Genomic DNA, 18,072 nt, shown 5'->3' with positions numbered 1-18,072 from the left:
TGTTCATAGAGTTCTGGTTTCAATGCCTAGCATTACCAAAACAGGAACAAAAAAAAAGGAAAGGAAAGGAAAACCCTACCCTATGAAAAAGATTGTAAAAGTTGTTCCCTGTAGAAAATGTATACACTAAAGCTATTAGCTAACTAAATACTTTTTTAAAATGCTTAGAAATTAAATCATTAACTGAATGTGATTTTAGCAGGGGTTGTATTTAAAATCTGGTAAATGTTCTGTTCTGGATTTTTTGTGTCCTAGATTCATTGGCTGTGGCATTCCTGGCTGGTATCTGTGGGTCTCACTGAAGAATGGCATCACCCCTTATCTTCGCTGTGCTGCATTGTTTTTCCACTACTTACTTGGGGTGACCCCACCGGAAGAACTGTTTGCCAGTAAGTAGGAGCTAAACTCAGAGCAGGGATGGAGGCTTGTCTTCACTGTTCTATCTTCAGAAGAGAAAGACAGACAGAGCAGGCGGAACCACTCCTGCCCTGCCCAGGTATACTTGACAGTGAGGCCACAATCCAGCTTAGTTTCATGTCCTGCAAATCCTGCTCTTGGTTCCTGTGTATGTATAAAGTCCTTGAGTTATTAAAATACCTGAATGTGCCAGCCACATGCCCCATCCCCACTCCCTGAATAATAATTAAATGTAAAAAGTAAATAAGATTTTAAAAACCAGATGCAGTAGCAAGTAGTTGTAATCCTAACACTTCTATGAAGAAACAGAAGCAGACAGAGGAGAATCACCCTGAAGCTTATGGGTCAGCTAGCTTGTAGTTCCCAGTACAGCAGCAGAAATGACAGATCTAGCTTTAACAAGGTAGAAACCCGGGTGGTGGTGGCCACGCCTTTAATCCTAGTACTCAGGAGGCAGAGCCAGGCAGATCTCTGAGTTCGAGGCCAGCCTGGTCTACAGAGTGAGATCCAGGACAGGCACCAAAACAACACAGAGAAACCCTGTCTCGAAAACAACAACAAAAAAAAACAAGGTAGAAAGAAAGAACTTCTGGAAGTTGTCCTCTGCCTCCACATGAAAGCAAGGCTTGTGAACATACATGGGCTTGCACACAATTTTTTTAAAAATACCTATGGGCAAGCCAAATGTGATGGCACCCACTTTAACACTCAGCACTGGAAAGGCAGAGGCAGGCAGATTTCTATTAGTTCGAAGGCTGCCTGGTTCCTGGCATCCTAACACTAGATAGCAAGATGTTGTCTCAAAAATAAAATAAAATACCTATATGGAGAATATAACTGATAGGATATGCAGAAAATTAGAGATATTTGTTACCTTTATAGAAAAGAACCGTTTGTCCAGGCAAGAAGATGATTTTATTGTATACTTTTATTTGGATTTTGGACATATAGCTATATTTAAGAATTAAAATAGTGATCAAAAAGGCCTTCTGAACAACAAAAACCATGTGTGTTTACTAACAGCATCACTTTCTTTTTCATTTACTCACTTCTAAATCTAGACGAAAGTAGAGAAGTCTTCCTTACTATGTTCTGTTGGTAAGAATCAGAATATTTGTTTGATTTTAAAATTGTCCAGAGAATCATTTTGTCCTTAGAGAATACATCGGTAATGTTGCCTTTACTAGTTGTTAGCTCTTTATCTTGAACTCTTCAATAGGTGAGGTGTGAGCAAGCTTTGTTAAGGTTCTATATAAAATGGGATGTTACTCTCCAAGTAATGTCCAGTACAGATCTCTTTCTTGCATGCACAAAAAGTTCATGTACTTACCCAATAGTTGCCATAGAAAATAAAGTATTTTCTTTCATTATGGATGGAGCCAAATATAGAGAAGCATAAATATGCATGATATAATACCAAATGGGATGAGTCCTGCAAAGAAAAGTAAAGCTGATCATGGCCAGGATCAGAACTCTTGGACATAGGCAGTCGAAGGGAGACTTTTCTCCAAGGAGACATTAAACAAAGAGTCGCATATATGGGACTGAGCTGGATGGGGAGTTGAAGTACGTTCTACTTAAGAGAAAATTAATGTAAAGGAAGCTTGGCAGAGTAAGAGAACAGTGAAGATATGATTCTGGCTGGAAGCCCAGTGGGCTGGGAGGTCCAGGAGGTAGCCAGATGTATGTTTTTCACCTGGGTCTTTAAACCACACTAAAAGCTTTGTGAGCTAGGGTGTGGCTCCGTGGTACAGCACGTCCCCATTCACTGGGTTCTTTCCTCAGCAAAGTACTGCCCATCTCCCCCACAACCCCCAGAAAAAGAAAAGACTTTGTATTGTATACTAAGTGTAGTGGTTAGTCATAGGAGCCATCTGATCAGGGTGACTCAGACTGTGCTGTAAAAGAATCACTGTGGCTTATTTGCCACCCACTGTTTCATAGAACAGACGGTAGAAGTGAGTGTAAACAGTGAGGGGGCTCCTTTAACACTGAGGAGATCAGCATAATGTGCTTCATTAAATCTATCTTGTTATTTTTTTCAGATTCTGCTGAAGGAGAGTACAGTGCACTCTGTAGCTATCTATCTTTACCCACAAACTTATTCCTGCTTTTCCAGGAATATTGGGATACCATAAAGCCCTTACTGCAGAGGTACTTATGGGAGTAAATGTGACTGATGGGTTTCTATCTAGTTTGAAAATATTTTATGCTTATTTTTGTTTTTGATTTTTTTTTTGTTTGTTTGTTTCTCCAACACAGGGTTTCTCTGTGTAGCTTTGCACCTTTCCTAGAACTCGCTTTGTAGACCAGGATAGCCTCAAACTCACAGAGATCCGTCTGCCTCTGCCTCCCGAGTGCTGGGATTAAAGACGTGCGCTACCACCGCCCGGCTTGATTGGTTTTGAGACAGGATTTTACTGTGTTGACTTCAAACTCTGTTCTTCCTCAGATTTCTCCAGGGCTCAATTCAAAATGGTTATTTTTATGTTTTTGAGACAGGGTCTAATATAGCCCAGGTTGGTCTAAGACTTACTATGTAGCTGAGGATGGCCTTGCACTCCTGATTCTCTTACATCTATCTTCCAAATGCTGGAATTACAAATGGTGACCACAGTGCCTTTCTTTTAATTTGAAAAAAGTTAAATTACAATTATTTACTACACTCCTCAATTTATTAGCATTGACTGCAGAGGTAGGAAAGTACAGAAATTCTTTTTTTTTAATTTATTTTTATTTTGTGTGCATTGGTGTTCTGCCTGCATGTATGTCTGTGTGAAGGTGTCAGATCTTGGAATTACAGACAGTTGTGAGCTGCCATGTGGGTGCTGGGAACTGAACCCAGGTCCTCTAGAAGAGCAGTCAGTGCTCTTAACCACTGAGCCATCTCTCCAGCCCCCGAAAGTACAGAAATTCTTACTCCACATGCTTAAGGAGTAGGTTAAGGCCAGCCTCTGAGCAGGTGGGAGTCCTGCTTTCTCTTCCACGGCTGCATTTTGTTTGTTTTCTGCACAGTTGGTGTTTCATTCCAGTCTTAAAACATGGTGGGGAGTGTGATGTGCTAATAGGTAGAACCCTAATTAAGAATCAAGAGACGCTGGGCATGGTGCACTTGGGAGGAAGAGGCAGGTGGATCTCTGTGAGTTTCTGGCCATCCAAGGCTACACAATGTGCCCATCTCAAAAAAAAAAAAAAAAAAAAAAAAAATCAAAGGAGCTCAAACTTGAGCTTGTGGTATTGTGCAATTTGTAGAGGTCTGGCCTAGCATGCACAAAGTCCTCTGTTCGGCCCCAGCACTGTATAAACCGGGCATAGAGGCACAGCACACACTGTAATCCCAGAACTTTAGAGGTCAGAAGGTCATCGTTGATCAGGTAGCAAGTTTGAATCCAGCTCTCAGTGCATGAGACTTTGACTAAAAGAAAGAGTCCACACTGGAACTATATAGAAACTGTAGAGAATGTGGTAGAGCACATTTAGAAGAATGGCATCTGTAGAGCAGAGACTAGCACTGAAATGTCCCTCCCTTCAGAAAGACTTTCTGCTACATCTGATACTGGACCTCTTGTTTACTGTCATGCCCCAGCCCCCACTCTCCCCACCCTCTTTCTGCCTGCACATTTTTAGAATCAGTTTCACCATGTACTCTCAACTCACTCTCCCATGATTTTCTTTATCCTCCTTACTTGTCTTTTTCTTCCTCGTGCCCAGGTCGGAACTGGGAGAATGCTGGTCTCATGCCCTAGGTTCTCTGTGTCAGGTTTTGGCTTTGCTTCCTAATTTCTCATGGGCAGTGTGATCTCCCATGCAATCAAAATGAATTGATTTTAGGATTAATGTCACTTTTTTTTTTTTTTAGTACAATCACAAAAGATTTTACAAATTTTACTTTTCTTTTCCTGGAAGTAAATTTTGGCTATGCTATATTACTTTAAATATTAAACATTCTTTAAAATAGAAAGTCCCTACCATTTGTGCTATTCCTGATCCTGCTTGCCTTCTGTCCGCCCTGCTCTGTAGAGCTCTGCAGGCTGCATCTCCCTCCGAGTGTTGTCAGCTGGCTTCAGCCAGTGCAGGTTTAGCCAGTAGGAGGCACCAGCAGGGTGCTGGAAATAAGGAAGGAGAAGGAAGCCCGCCCTGCTCCCTCTCTGCCTTCTGGGGCATCTTCAGTAGTGTCTTGATCTTCTTCTTTTTTTTTTTTTTTTTTTTTTTTTTGTTTGTTTGTTTTTCGAGACAGGGTTTCTCTGTGTAGCTTTGCGCCTTTTCTGGAACTCACTTTGTAGACCAGGCTGGCGTCGAACTCACAGAGATCCGCCTGGCTCTGCCTCCCGAGTGCTGGGATTAAAGGCGTGCGCCACCACCGCCCGGCGTGTCTTGATCTTCTGTGGCTCCAGTTGCCTCCAGAAAAGCCTGCTGTGATCCTGTTACCCACTGATGACCCTGCCCAGGGCAGCAGTGATGCCCACTTTCCCCCCACTCCTCCAGCATGGGGCAGCATTTAAGATTCACTTGCCTTTTTGTCTCAAGGTTGCCTTCTTAACCCTTATACCACTTATCCTCCCACCTCTTCTCTAGTCTGAGGATTGAATCTAGGACCTTGAACTAGGCAAGTACACCACACCAGACTATAGGCTGAGTCCCTGTCATGTGTATTACTACTTCCTAGTATTAAATTCTCTTATTTAAATTTGCAGATGGTTTCTGTTCTAAAGACTGTAATTGACAAAGCCCTTGAAAAGGAATTTAGAAGGGGGAATGAGGGTGTGGGGCGAGAGAAAAGGGATAAGATGTAAACTTAAAGACAGAGAGGGGACATGAAAAGACAGAATTGGAGAGAACAGTTGGTGTATATCTCAATGAGCCTATGACAATCTTGTGGTTATCCTGTGATGATCCCCCTTTACTCTTGGCTTCACTTACAGGTGGTGTGCAGATCCTGCCTTACTTAACTCTTTGAAGCAGAAAAGGGCTGTGGTCAGGTTGGTTTTACTATTTAAGCCTTTTGCCACATCCTAGCTGTGTTTCTAAAGTGCTTCGTTGGTTTGCCTTAATTTCTGGTCTGTCCCCTTATTCTCAGTTCATTGTTTCCAGTGTATCTGTTGGTCTTTGCCAGACATCAGGTTCTTCCTGAACTGGTTTTTCTTGGAATGGCTGTCCTTTCCTTCCTAAATTGTCAAAAGCCACCAGCTCTACTGGAGGACTCTTCCTTAAACTGGTACTTGCCTGTAAGAAGGCGAGGAGCTTGTGTGGGAGCTGCTTGTGCTCTAAAGATGGTGGTTTACACTGCTGACATAAACTAGACCCCCCTTTGAGGACAAAGATAGAACTAGAACTGACTAGTCTTCTCCCTATTTTTTATAAACTAGCCCCCACAAATGCCTCAAAAAAAGAGAAGCTTTTCTGTTTGTTTTTTTTTTCCCCGAGACAGGGTATTTTTGTGGTAGTAGCCCTGGCTATCCTGGAACTCACGCTGTAGACCAGGCTGCCCTTGAACTCACAGAGATCCATCTGCTTCTGCCTCCCGAGTGCTGGGATCAAAGGTGTGACACCACTGCCTGTAGAGAAACTAAACAATATATATATACACTTGGCAGGCAGATCTCTGTGAGTTCGAGGCCAGCCTGGACTACAGAGTGAGTTCCAGGAAAGGCGCAAAGCTACACAGAGAAACCCTGTCTTGAAAAACCTAAATATACACACACACACACACGCACGCACGCACGCACGCACGCACGCACGCACGCACGCACACACACACACACACTATTACTGTATTCTATGTTTTGTGTGCCTGTTCATCAAGTGCATGCCTGGTACCCGTGGATGCCAGAAGAGGGTATTTTATCTCCTGAAATTGGAGTTAGAGATGGTTACAAACCATTATTTAGGTGCTGGCAATTGAACCCAGATCCTCTGGAAGAACAGCCATTCTCTTAACCTCTGAGCCATCTCTCCAGCCTGAGAAACTCCATTTATTTATTTATTTATTTATTTATTTATTTATTTATTTATTTATTTATTTATTTAATGAGACAGAGTTTCTCCATGAAATAGTCCTGGCTGTCCTGGATCTTGCTCTGTAGCCCAGGCTGGCCTTGAACTCACAGAGATCCACCTGCCTCTGCCTCCTGAGTGCTGGGATTAAAGGCGTTTGCAACCAACGCCTGGCTTCAAGAAACTTCTTTAAGCTACACATGATAGCACACACCTATGATACAAGTACTCAAGAGGCTGAGGCAGGAGGTTATGAGTTGCAGGACAGACTGGGCTGCGTAATGAGATGATACTGTCTGAAAATGGACAAGAAGCTTCGTCAGCCCTCTTCTCTTTTGAGTTGTGATTCTATCTAAATCTGCATTTCCCTCAGAGGCAGGTCCATCTACCTCTGCCTCCTGAGTGCTGGGATTAAAGATGTACACCACCACCACTGCCAGGCCAGTTTTTTCTTTATTTCATGTCATGATGTACCTTTTAAATACCTTTCTACAGCAGGGTACTGAAATATTCTGAGAAACTTAAGAGATAATCCATATATACTGTCTTTGGTTATGAGTAACTCTCAATCTAGTTATAAACATAAAACTCAAAACAGTATAGCATAAGATATGATATATAGAATATATCATTAATTCCTTAAAGAAATATAAAGAGGAGACTGGGCATGATGGTGATGACTTGTGCCTGTAATCCTAACCCTTGGGAGGCAGAGACAGGATTGTCATTTATTTGAGGCCAGCCTGGGCTACACATTGAGTTTGAGACCAACCTGAGCTGCAGAATGGGACCCCATCTTTAGAAAACTAAAAGGAAAAGACTGTTTTTGAGACTATGTCTTACTGTGTACCCCAGCTAGCCTAGAACTGTCACGTAACCTGGTCCAAGTTGGCCTCAAACTGAAAATCCTCCTGCCTCAGTTTCCTGTGTGCTGGTTACAAGCATGTGCCACCATGCCTGATGAGAAGATTCCTCAGTCTTAGAGAAGGATTCTTTTTAGCTGAGTCAATAATTATAAAATGAGGGGCTGGGTGGTAGTGAGTGATGCATGCCTTTAATACCAGCACTCTGGGAGGCAGAGGCAGGTGGATCTCTGAGTTCAAGGCCAGCATGGACTACAGAGCGAGTTCCAGGACAGGCTCCAAAGCTACACAGAGAAACCTTATCTCAAAAAACCGAGAGAGAGAGAGAGAGAGAGAGAGAGAGAGAGAGAGAGAGAGAGAGAGAGAGAGAGAGAGAGAGATTGAGAGAGATTGAGAGAGATTGAGAGAGAATGAGAATGAGGGGACTAGAGATGACTCAGAGGTTAAGAGTACCAGCTGCTCTTCTAGAAGACCTGAGTTAGATTCCCAGCACCCTCATGACAGCTCACAACCATCTATAACTCTAGTTCCAGGAGATCTGATGCTCTTTTCTGACCAAGTTGGGCAGCAGGCATGCACATGGTGTACAGACATAGATGTAGGCAAAGCACCCATTTACATAAAAAAGTTTTAAAAATATTTTTAAAATATTAGAAAATGTAAATTGATTGGTGTCTAGGGAAAGAGTCCCATGTTATTCATATGACCCTCCTTAGGCTACATCCGTCTTTTACCGTCTCTGACGTAGAGGGAATGGATGCTAACATTTACCACAATATATCAAGTGCTAAGCATATCTTGTTTTGGGAGTTTCCTTCATACACACACACACACACACACACACACACACACACACACACACACAGAGTTACCTTGTAGATCAGGCTGGCCTTGAACTCAGAGACCTGCCTGTCTCTGCCTCCTGAGTGCTTGGGTTAAAGTTGTACACCACTATGCCCAGCTCCTTGATACTTATATTTAACATATCTTAAAACTGTTTGAGTCTTAACAGAGTTCATTTAATGTTCCTGTTCTTTATTTTTCCTTTATGTTCCCATGGTTGGAATGTATTCAACTCTAGTTTTTAAATAAGGAAATACACATTTGTATATGCCCAGAAGCATTCTTCAGCTTTAATCTGTTCACTCAAATATATAACTGCCTTTTAAACTATGCTTCTAGGTACCCTAGAAAAAGAAATAGTTTGATAGAACTTCCCGATGACTACAGCTGTCTTCTAAATCAAGCTTCTCATTTTAGGTAAGAAAAAAAGATGGGGGGCGTGCAAGAACAAGAGATCGCAGTATCTTTTTCTGAGCTTTCATTAGGTCTACCCTATAACCTGTGAACTTAACTTGTACCCAATAAGGGGCTAGTGAGATGGTTCAGCTGGTAAGGGTGCTTGCCACCAAGTCTGTTGACTGTTTGGTCTTTGGGACACACATGGGGGGGGGGGGGGAGAACAGTCTCCTTCAAGATGTCTTCTGAGCCCCACACATGTGCACATGTATTTCTGGTGCAGCTTATTTGTTTACGAAGTGACTGTTGTATTCCCACAATTTATCATTCACAGTGTTGCACAACTATTGCACGCTGTACTACTTCCTACCTCTAGTGGCCAAACTTTTCGCCACTCCAAAGGATTTGTAACCCTAATCCCTTTACATGCCCCTGGTCTTCTGTTTCCTCATCACTGATAGTCTGCTTTCTGTTTCTAGGAATTTAGCTGTAGATACATAACTTAGAAAAAGAACCTATGTTTTCTTTCATTCAGTATGTTTATGTCTTCTTCCATTAATGGACACTCATTTATGATGGAGTTGTTTCTTCCTTTTAAGTATTATGAATAATGTTACTATAAACATTCATGTACAAGTCTGAATGAACATACATTTTACATTTCATTTGGGTATTTAGCTAGGTCATATGTTTTACTTTTTCAGTATCAAATCCTTTTATATACATTATGTCATTTTACAATCTCACCAGCAATGTATGGGCCATATTATTTCTTCACATCCTCACCAGCCCCTCAGTAAACTGCCAGATAAATCTGTACATAAAATCCCAGGTTTTGGATGATAGATCCCTATTGTCTCTCCTGGCACAAGTAAGTCACCCCAGAAATAGGAGCTGCATCCCCAAATCTTCCTGTGATGAGTTAGGGAATAAGGAGTGTAATGATACTACAAAGAATGCCAACATTTAGCTGAGTGTGGTGTTACACACCTTTAATCCCAGCACTCAGTTGTAGGCAAGCAGATCATTCTGAGTTTGAATCCAGCCTGGGCTATAGACTCTCGTTTCAACCTTGAAGAAATGTCATAGAGATTGTGGTTGAACCCTTACCACATAATGTAGTTTTTCAAACATTGCGTACTTCCAAAGTCATATTACCCCAACATTGTAAACCCATTTGACTAAACCATTAAAGCAGCAACAGCAGCTGTTAATTGGTTACATCAGATGAAGGCTGGATTCTATAAATGAATCTCAGTATAAATATGAGACTTTTAGCAACTTTCCACAAGACTATATATTTAGTAATGGATTTTCTTCCTATGGTTTTTTGTTTGTTTTGTGGGGCTGGAGCTTAAACCCAAGGCTTTACACATACTAAACATACACTCTGTCATTAAGTTGTATCCACGATCAATCAACAACTTTTTAAAATTTTGCATCCTTTTGCAAGATTGTAAAACACCGGTATCGAACTTCTGCCCTCCGGGGTTCTCCCATTGTGCTGTAAGCCTGTATTTAAGACCTCCTCCCTCCTTCAATAAACGGCATTCAGCATTAAATTTTAAAAAAAAATTGCATCTTTTATCCTTTTTCGGAGCTGAGGACTGAACCCAGGGGGTCTATCACTTGGTACAGGAGGCCCTACAGGTTGAACTTCTAGGACAAAATTCCTGGGAAGTTTGTAGCATAGGCAAGCCTAGTTCAGGGAGCTGTGCTGACTGGTCACCTGGCACAGGAGTCCCTGGTGGCATAGGCCTGCTCAAGATTTTCTTAAGAGTTATTGTTTATGTGTATGTGTGTTTATGCCACATGTATGCAAATGTCCATGGAGGCCAGAAGAGGTCATCAGATCCTTTGGAGTTGTAATCACAGGCAGTTGTGAGGTTAGAATGAACTCAGGTTCTCTGGAGCCGTTTCCCCAGCCCCTTAAGTCCCCTATAAGTAATATAAATGAACAGTCATCTAATTAAATATCCTTTGTCTTTTAGTAGCTTTCTTTGCTGAGCAGATTGAGTGATGGAAACATGCTTTACTGCTAAGTAGATATACGATCTGATTCTTGCTTTTCCAACACACTGAATATGTCCTTCCCTTTGGAGGTGTCCTCGGTCTGCAGATGATGAGCGAAAGCATCCTGTCCTCTGTCTTTTCTGTGGGGCCATCCTATGTTCTCAGAACATTTGTTGCCAAGAAATAGTGAATGGGGAAGAGGTTGGAGCTTGCGTTTTTCATGCACTTCATTGTGGTGCTGGAGTCTGCATTTTCCTGAAGTGAGTATGGAGTCATTTGGAAACTTGCTAAGGATCTTAGTTGAAAATATGTTTCCAGTCAATATGCCAGTAGAATAAGTAGTTCTTTAAAAATTAAGATTCTTTTTACTTTTCTTTCATTATTAGAAAAATCTTAAATGGTATAGATTTTATATCAATGGTTCCTGTGCTGTGTAATATTCAGATATAATGGAAAACTTGAAGTCTTAAAACTTATACTTATAAAATATGTGTAAATTATTAACTTTAGGCTCTCTTATTTATATATCTATTTTGGTTTTTCAGGACGGGGTTTCTCTGTGTAGCTCTGGCTATTCTGGAACTTGCTTTGTAGACCAGGCTGGCCTCGAACTCCTGTAGATCTGCCTGCCTCTTTCTCCGAAGTGCTGGCACTACAGGCATGCATATCTGGCTATTTATTTTTGAGACAGGTTCTCGATATATAGACAAGGCTGGCCTTGAACTCCCAGAGATCCTGCCTTCCAAGTGCCTCCTAGCACAAGATTGTCTTTTGGATGTTTCTATTTTCTTCTTCGAACAAAAGATTCAAAGTAGGACAATTGTGATAAATGTTTATGAAACATATTGCCTAAAGAAATGAATTCAAAGTTGATTTCTGTACTTTTTCTTTCCATTCTCTGGGTAAAATTCAATTTTTGTTTATATAAACCCAAAAGTCTTACTAACTGTGAGATATGTTATCATTGTTTAAAGGCAACCTTTGAAACAAGAGGAAAGAGTGACATGGAAGGCCAGCTCAAACACCTGCTTGCTTCTGTAGAACCCACAGGAATAAGTCTACTTAGCCCAACTGTGCATTTCACACTCTATTTTATAATTTCTCAGTGTAGTACTTAAGCATTTCTTTACAGTAAGCTTCTCTCCCCCCGCATCTGTCTCTCTCTCTCTCTCTCTCTCTCTCTCTCTCTCTCTCTCTCTCTCTCTCTCTCTGGTTTTTCTTGACAGGGTTTCTCTGTGTTGTTTGGTGTCTGTCCTGGATCTCGCTCTGTAGACCAGGCTGGCCTCAAACTCACAGAGATCCACCTGCCTCTGCCTCCCGAGTGCTTGGATTAAAGGTGTGTGCCACCACCGCCCGGCTCCATGTCTTTTCTTTAGTTTAACTTTGATTCACTGTCTATCGTCTGCACATATGTCTCTAATAGCGTTTCCTGCCCTTTGTTTTGTTCTTCAGAATCCGAGAATGCAGAGTGGTCCTGGTGGAAGGAAAAGCCAGAGGCTGTGCTTACCCAGCCCCTTACTTAGATGAGTATGGAGAAACAGACCCTGGGCTAAAGTAAGATTTTCTTTAATGGAAAATTTTAATCAGTTGTCTTATGTTTTATTCACTTTATTGTATGTGTATAGTAATAGTTCTTTAAACATAAAAACCTGGAACTGGAGTTACTGATGATTGTAAGCTGCCGTGTGGGTGCTGGGAACTGAGCCTAGGTCCTCTGCAATAGCAGTGAATACTCTTAACCAACTGAGCCAGCTCTCCAACTCCTGACTGGCCTTGTTGTTTGAGACAGGCTCACTGGTTATAGGAGGCTGACTGGCTGGTCAGTACCAGGGACCCGCCTGTCTTCGCCTCCTCAACGCTGGCATTATCACACTTAGCTTTTTATGTGGGTCCTGGGCCTTGAACTCGGGTCCTCATGCTTAGACAGCATTATATAATCAATATATAATCATTCAAAATGAATAGACTCACTGCATAGGGCTTGGGATCTATTGGATCATATGAGATTTGTTTTTATTGAAAGAGATTTTAACTAGTCCTTAAGTTTAAGGGAGAAGCTACTGAGTGGTAAAAGTTGTTAATGTTGGTCAGGGTGGAGGTCGCCTTTAATCCCAGTACACCAGAGGCAAGGGTAGGTGGATTCTGTGAATTTAAGGTTTAGTTGGATCTGAATAGTGAGTTCCAGGCCAGCCAGCGCTACAAAGTGAGAGCCTATCTCAAAAAGCAAAACCAATAGCAACAATAACGAAGTAGAAAATAATCGAGGATATCCTTGAGATGTTCTAGAAAAGTAGAAAAATATAGAATTTTTAAATTAGTGACAAACTGTGAAAACTGACAAGGAACTGGGACACTTGATGTTCTAGGGGCTGAGATGCCTGTTACCTCCATCACAGCACTCAACAGGCTTCAGGCTTTTTTGATTAGCTGGCACAGTGCTGCAAACTGTGTAATCCTAGAATAGAAATGTCGTTACTTAAATATTTGTAAGCCAGGTATAATGATGCACAACTACGTATAGTCCCAGCTACTTGGGAGGATGAAGCTGGAAGTTCAAACCCAGCCTGGACACTGTAACAAGATATCTCTTCCCCAAGTAAAAAAATAAGCAAAGAAGATAATGTTCACTAAGCATTGGCAAGATGAATCATAGGGATGGTTATAAAACAAAAGATTTCTGGCCAGGCGGTGGTGGCACACGCCTTTAATCCCAGCGCTTGGTGGGGGGGGGGGGTGCGGGGGCAGAGCCAGGCGGATCTCTGTGAGTTCGAGGCCAGCCTGGACTACCAAGTGAGTTCCAGGAAAGGCGCAAAGCTACACAGAGAAACCCTGTCTCGAAAAACCAAAAAAGAAAAAAAAAAAAATTCTGAGCATTTTTTAATTTGATGGTTTTGTGTTATGCCTTGTACCTAACCTCCTATGCGAAACCGTAAATTGAAGCTCGGTAAATTCCAAGGTCAGGAAGCCATTAGAGCCCCTTCAGGCTGACCACCAGACAAGCCCAGAGCTGCTGCAAGTTAGACACCCCCAGAGACACCAGATAGACACGTGTTTAAATGAGGGCTCATTGTGTTCGTCATGTCCACCCGTGACCTAATTCCCAAATAGTCACGGAGTGCATTTCTGCCTCCTCAACTAAGTCATGTGCCAAGTTGTTAGCAATCACTGGTGAAGAGTGCCCTGTTACTAAGCCTTGTCCTGGCATACAGCCGCAGGAATATCTTGGGAGTGTATTCTGACTTAAGACTATAGAGATGCCACTGTTAATGATTCAAGCTTAGATGTCGTTATTTTTCTCTTGAAGGAGGGGAAACCCACTTCATTTATCTCGGGAGCGATATCGGAAGCTGCATTTGGTCTGGCAGCAGCACTGCATTATTGAAGAGATTGCTCGGAGCCAGGAGACTAATCAGATGCTGTTTGGATTCAACTGGCAGTTACTGTGAACGCCAAGTCGGCCTCAAGACAATCATGAGTGACATCAATAATAAAGACTGATTTAAAATTCCAGAGAACTTTCTGAGAATGGGGAAGTATTGGAGGGTCTTTTGATCCATGTCTAGATTCACATACATTAATAAAATATTCCTTAATGGAATATTGCTTTCAATTAGCAAACATAAGCTTCAAGGAAAAAACAGGACATAGATTAATCTGTTTTGTTTCCAGAACACTAAAGAAATGCTTGTTCACCCAAGTGTCTATTTCTGCTAATATTTCCAGAAAACTCATTTGCTTTCACAACTGTCCTATTTCATTTCTTATCATCCACCTGGTAAATGAAGTCACATCAAGCACTTGTGGACATTCTTACGTCTGGTTAACTTCCCTGCATTTTCGCATTTGGCGTTTTCCTGAGTGTAATTCAGCTTGCATTAGATCTCTGACAAGATGCTGATCACCTGTGATGGTCTAAAGAGGAACTGCAGATCTATGCAGTATCTTTCAACTGAAAAATGTTTTAAAGTATAAACAATTTTCTTATTTAAGGAAATATCCTTCCTGTACCACCTATGGCTTCCACCAGAAACAGATCTAAGTCTGTCTATGGACCAAGTGTGAGCTATTCGAGTCTGGAAAGCGTCCTTCCATTGTAGACCTCAAGAAGAATTCGGAGACTATGCTCCTTATGCATTCCTTTTACAAAAAGCCTGTTTTCCTCCCCTGACTCCAGGTACCTTTGTGGAGCCACAAGTTGTCCGTTCCATTTTGAAAGGCAGATTTCTGCAGTGAGATCTCTTGTCTCTTGTGGCCCCATCCTACTTGACTCTCAGAAAACGTTTGCTGTTCTGAAGCAAACTCTTTGTAAAATGAGAATCAGAAAACTGCCCCAGTGAATGGTCAGTTAGACTGAATTTAGAACAGTCGTATTTAAGCCAGTTCTGCAGCCCTCTGTGGCTTCTAAGAGACAGAGCCTAGATTTGATGTCTTTGTGAAACCTTTTCATAAATGATGGTTTATGACTGATACAAACAGCCAAAAAACAAGAAAACAGGCCTTGTAATCAGGTCTGTGTCCTGTTATAACCTGCTGTGGTTGAGCCATCTTGCTTATAAATAATACAGTTCTCTTGAGTCTGTCCATAGACTTCTTGGTTCTTGGTTTTAACCTTTTATATCAAGAACGTGTGAATTAACCGCAGAGAGAAGATCAGTTGATACTTATTTTAGCTTCTGTGGTATTGGGTAATGTTAGCAGATGAAGGGTGTGTTGAAAGATTGTGTCTTCTTTTGCCCTTGGCTGCCACTGCCATGTGTGTGTGCAAGTGTATCTCTACTGTCTCTGTTCAGTGAAGGCAGGAAACAAAAAGACAGTTCTGCTGAGTGATCAGTGAGGCACATTTGGGGCTAGATTTGTTGCCATTTTATGGGAAAGTGGATTTTGCAGTAAGGGATTGGTGTGAGCAGGCACCAGAATCACAATCATGATTTCCTACTTGGATAATTACTATTCAGAAGAAATCAGGAACTAGATGCAACTATAATGAACAGTTCACAGCAATTATGAGAGATGAAGATCAGAAAATTCAGTATTTGGCTTGTGCAATTTGCCAATATGACTAAGTGATTTGAATATTGCCCTTTGTTTTTTTATATATAATTTTTTGAAGGGATTGTTTAGCTCTGAAATCTGGGCTAGAACAGGCAACAGAAGATGCTCATTTCTGCCTTCATTTTTCTGGCCCCCATTTGGCAAGGATAAAGACTTTATTTTTAGCCTTCTTAGATTCAATTTGTGGAACCCTGGAGCTAAGCTCTGGAGTTGCAGGACTAGCTGGCACTGGCCAGCCAACCTTTAGCGCCAAAGAACCTGATTCATCACTGAGTTCTGCTTGTTGAGAGTGAAGTTTCTGCACTGGAGGTGAATGTACGTCACAGTGCTGCCCAGCCCAAGGGATTTCTAGTGATATTACCATGACAAATGATTTAAGTCTGCGTACAAAGTTTACTTACGCAACCAAGTCACTTTATTTAGTGTAGTATGTGAAAGAATTGGTTCAGTAAGATGGCTCCGGCTCTGTGTGTTTCTACTATTGGTGAGGGGCTGGCAAGGATTTTAATGATACAGTAAAGAAAAACATGTCTGTATAATTAATTTATTATGTTAGTGTATGGGCTGTGAGTTCACCTTTTAGTGGTCATTTGTCATTTCATAACAACTATGCATTTTGGTTCACTGTGATGATGATCTATATTTAGTGACTGCAACATGTTTATACCACTGATTCAAATTCCATTCATGATGAAGTTAAACAAATGATGCATATATTGATATCTTTTATTGCAAAAATGTAAATTAAAAACTTGTATAATGTTCTTGTGCTTTTTGAAATAAAATATCTTATGTGTATATTTAAAAAGAAAAAAGGGACTTCTCATGTTTGGGGATTTGGGTTTGACGTATAAAAATCTTACCTAGAAAGGAGCTCTAGTTAAAAGTATGTCAGCCCAGCGTGTTTGTTTTAGGCAGAGTCAAGCTAGACTCAAACTCATGATGTAGCTGAGGCTGGCCTCGAACTCCTGATCCTCCTGCTGCCTCCACCTCCCAAGTGCTGGAATTATAGGCATATGCCACCATATCCAGATTAAATATTTTTCAAGACACAGATTTTTAGGGTTAATGGGTCTTCAGACTTTTTTTTTTTTTTTTGACTGTACATTCCATCACCACATATAGATTTATACATCACTTGGTTTTGTTTTTTTTGAGACGGGGTTTCTCTGCGTAGCCCTGGCTGTCCTGGAACTTGCTCTGCAGACCAGGCTGACCTCGAACTCACAGAGATCCACCTGCCTCTGCTTCCCGAGTGCCACCACTGCCTGGCCATAATAATTTCATGTAGTGTTCCTTCCATATGTTAAGCACATTTTATGACATAGCACAAAAACAGAAGTCATCAGGTTTAAATTCAGTCAAGTTTACCCCATTATCATAATCAAACTCTCCAAGGCATAAAATTAAAGATTCTCAAAGCTGCAGAAAAGAAACAAGCATAAGAATGTCTCAGTTTACCTAATGATGGCAAACTTCTCAGAAATCTTGCAAGCAAGGAGAACATGGCATAAGATGTACACAGTGCCGACAACCAAGAATACTAGTAAAGCTATCCTTCAGGATTGAGAGAGAAAAAGACATTTCCAAATAAAAGCTAAGAGAATATATCTCTACCAGAGTTGTCCTACATGAAATGCTAAAGGGGACTCATGGGACAGAAAAACTTTGGGGATGAGATTATAGCTCAGGTAAACAACTTGCCTGGTATGTGCAAGACCCTGGATTTGATTCCCAGCACCACCAAAAAAAAAGGTATTAACTTACCGGGAAGAGTGACTGTACAAATAAATTCAGAATGTTCTATAGTGTAAAACATAGTAGGATTAACCAGTATAAAGATTTTAAAAAATCTACAAGCCAAGGACAGTGAGTGGTTTGTGCTTGGCAGTCCCAGCTACTTAGGAGGATTGCTTGAGCCTAGAAGTTTGGGGACCAGCCTGAGCAACATAGCCATATTTCTGAAAAGAATAACATTAATGTATTAAGAGATAGTGTCTTACTTTTCTATTGCTGATGAAATACACCGACAAAAGCAACTTGGAAAATGGTTTATTTTGGCTCACAGTTAAGGGAAACAGGAGCTTAAATAGTTGATCATATTGTATCTTCAGGAAGCATGGAGCAATCAATTCTTGTGCTCAGCTTTGTTGTTTTTATACAGGCTAGTATCTCAGCCCTAGGTAATGGTGCCGCCCACAGTGGGTAGGTCTTCCTATTTCACTTAAGCTAATCAAGACAATTGCCCAGCAGCTCATCTCCCAGGTGATTCTAGATCTCATCAAGCTGACAATTAAGATTAACTATCACAGATAAGCAATATAGAAAGATAGAAAACGAAGCACTCAAAATTCAGATCAAGAAAGAATGGCACACAAGTTTAAGCTAAGGTTTATTGTTTTAGTCTACTTTCCTCTCATGCTGCTGTCATTCGGAACACCTTGTTAGAATCAAACTGTGAGGTCTCTTTGTTAAGCCTCATAGTGTTACAGGA

The 18,072-nt window shown here is 41.2% G+C and overlaps 1 protein-coding gene across 1 annotated transcript in view; it reads left to right on the top strand.

The window, feature by feature from the left end:
• Positions 1 to 16,342, top strand: part of Ubr1 (ubiquitin protein ligase E3 component n-recognin 1) — a 135,229-nt gene extending 118,887 nt beyond the window's left edge. The window contains exons 41-47 of the mRNA XM_052726086.1: positions 256 to 389; positions 2,463 to 2,571; positions 5,340 to 5,396; positions 8,457 to 8,534; positions 10,616 to 10,786; positions 11,979 to 12,080; positions 13,831 to 16,342. Of these exons, the coding sequence (XP_052582046.1) occupies positions 256 to 389; positions 2,463 to 2,571; positions 5,340 to 5,396; positions 8,457 to 8,534; positions 10,616 to 10,786; positions 11,979 to 12,080; positions 13,831 to 13,972 (793 nt within the window). The 3' untranslated portion in view covers positions 13,973 to 16,342. The remainder of the gene's footprint in view (positions 1 to 255; positions 390 to 2,462; positions 2,572 to 5,339; positions 5,397 to 8,456; positions 8,535 to 10,615; positions 10,787 to 11,978; positions 12,081 to 13,830) is intronic.
• The last annotated feature ends 1,730 nt before the right edge of the window (positions 16,343 to 18,072 follow it).

This window comes from Peromyscus californicus, unplaced genomic scaffold, assembly GCF_007827085.1.
Source record: "Peromyscus californicus insignis strain IS unplaced genomic scaffold, ASM782708v3 Scaffold_7__1_contigs__length_154581171, whole genome shotgun sequence".
Lineage (NCBI taxonomy): Eukaryota > Metazoa > Chordata > Mammalia > Rodentia > Cricetidae > Peromyscus > Peromyscus californicus.
Note: the sequence above shows the minus strand (reverse complement) of the source record. Positions and strands in the feature narration are given on the sequence as shown.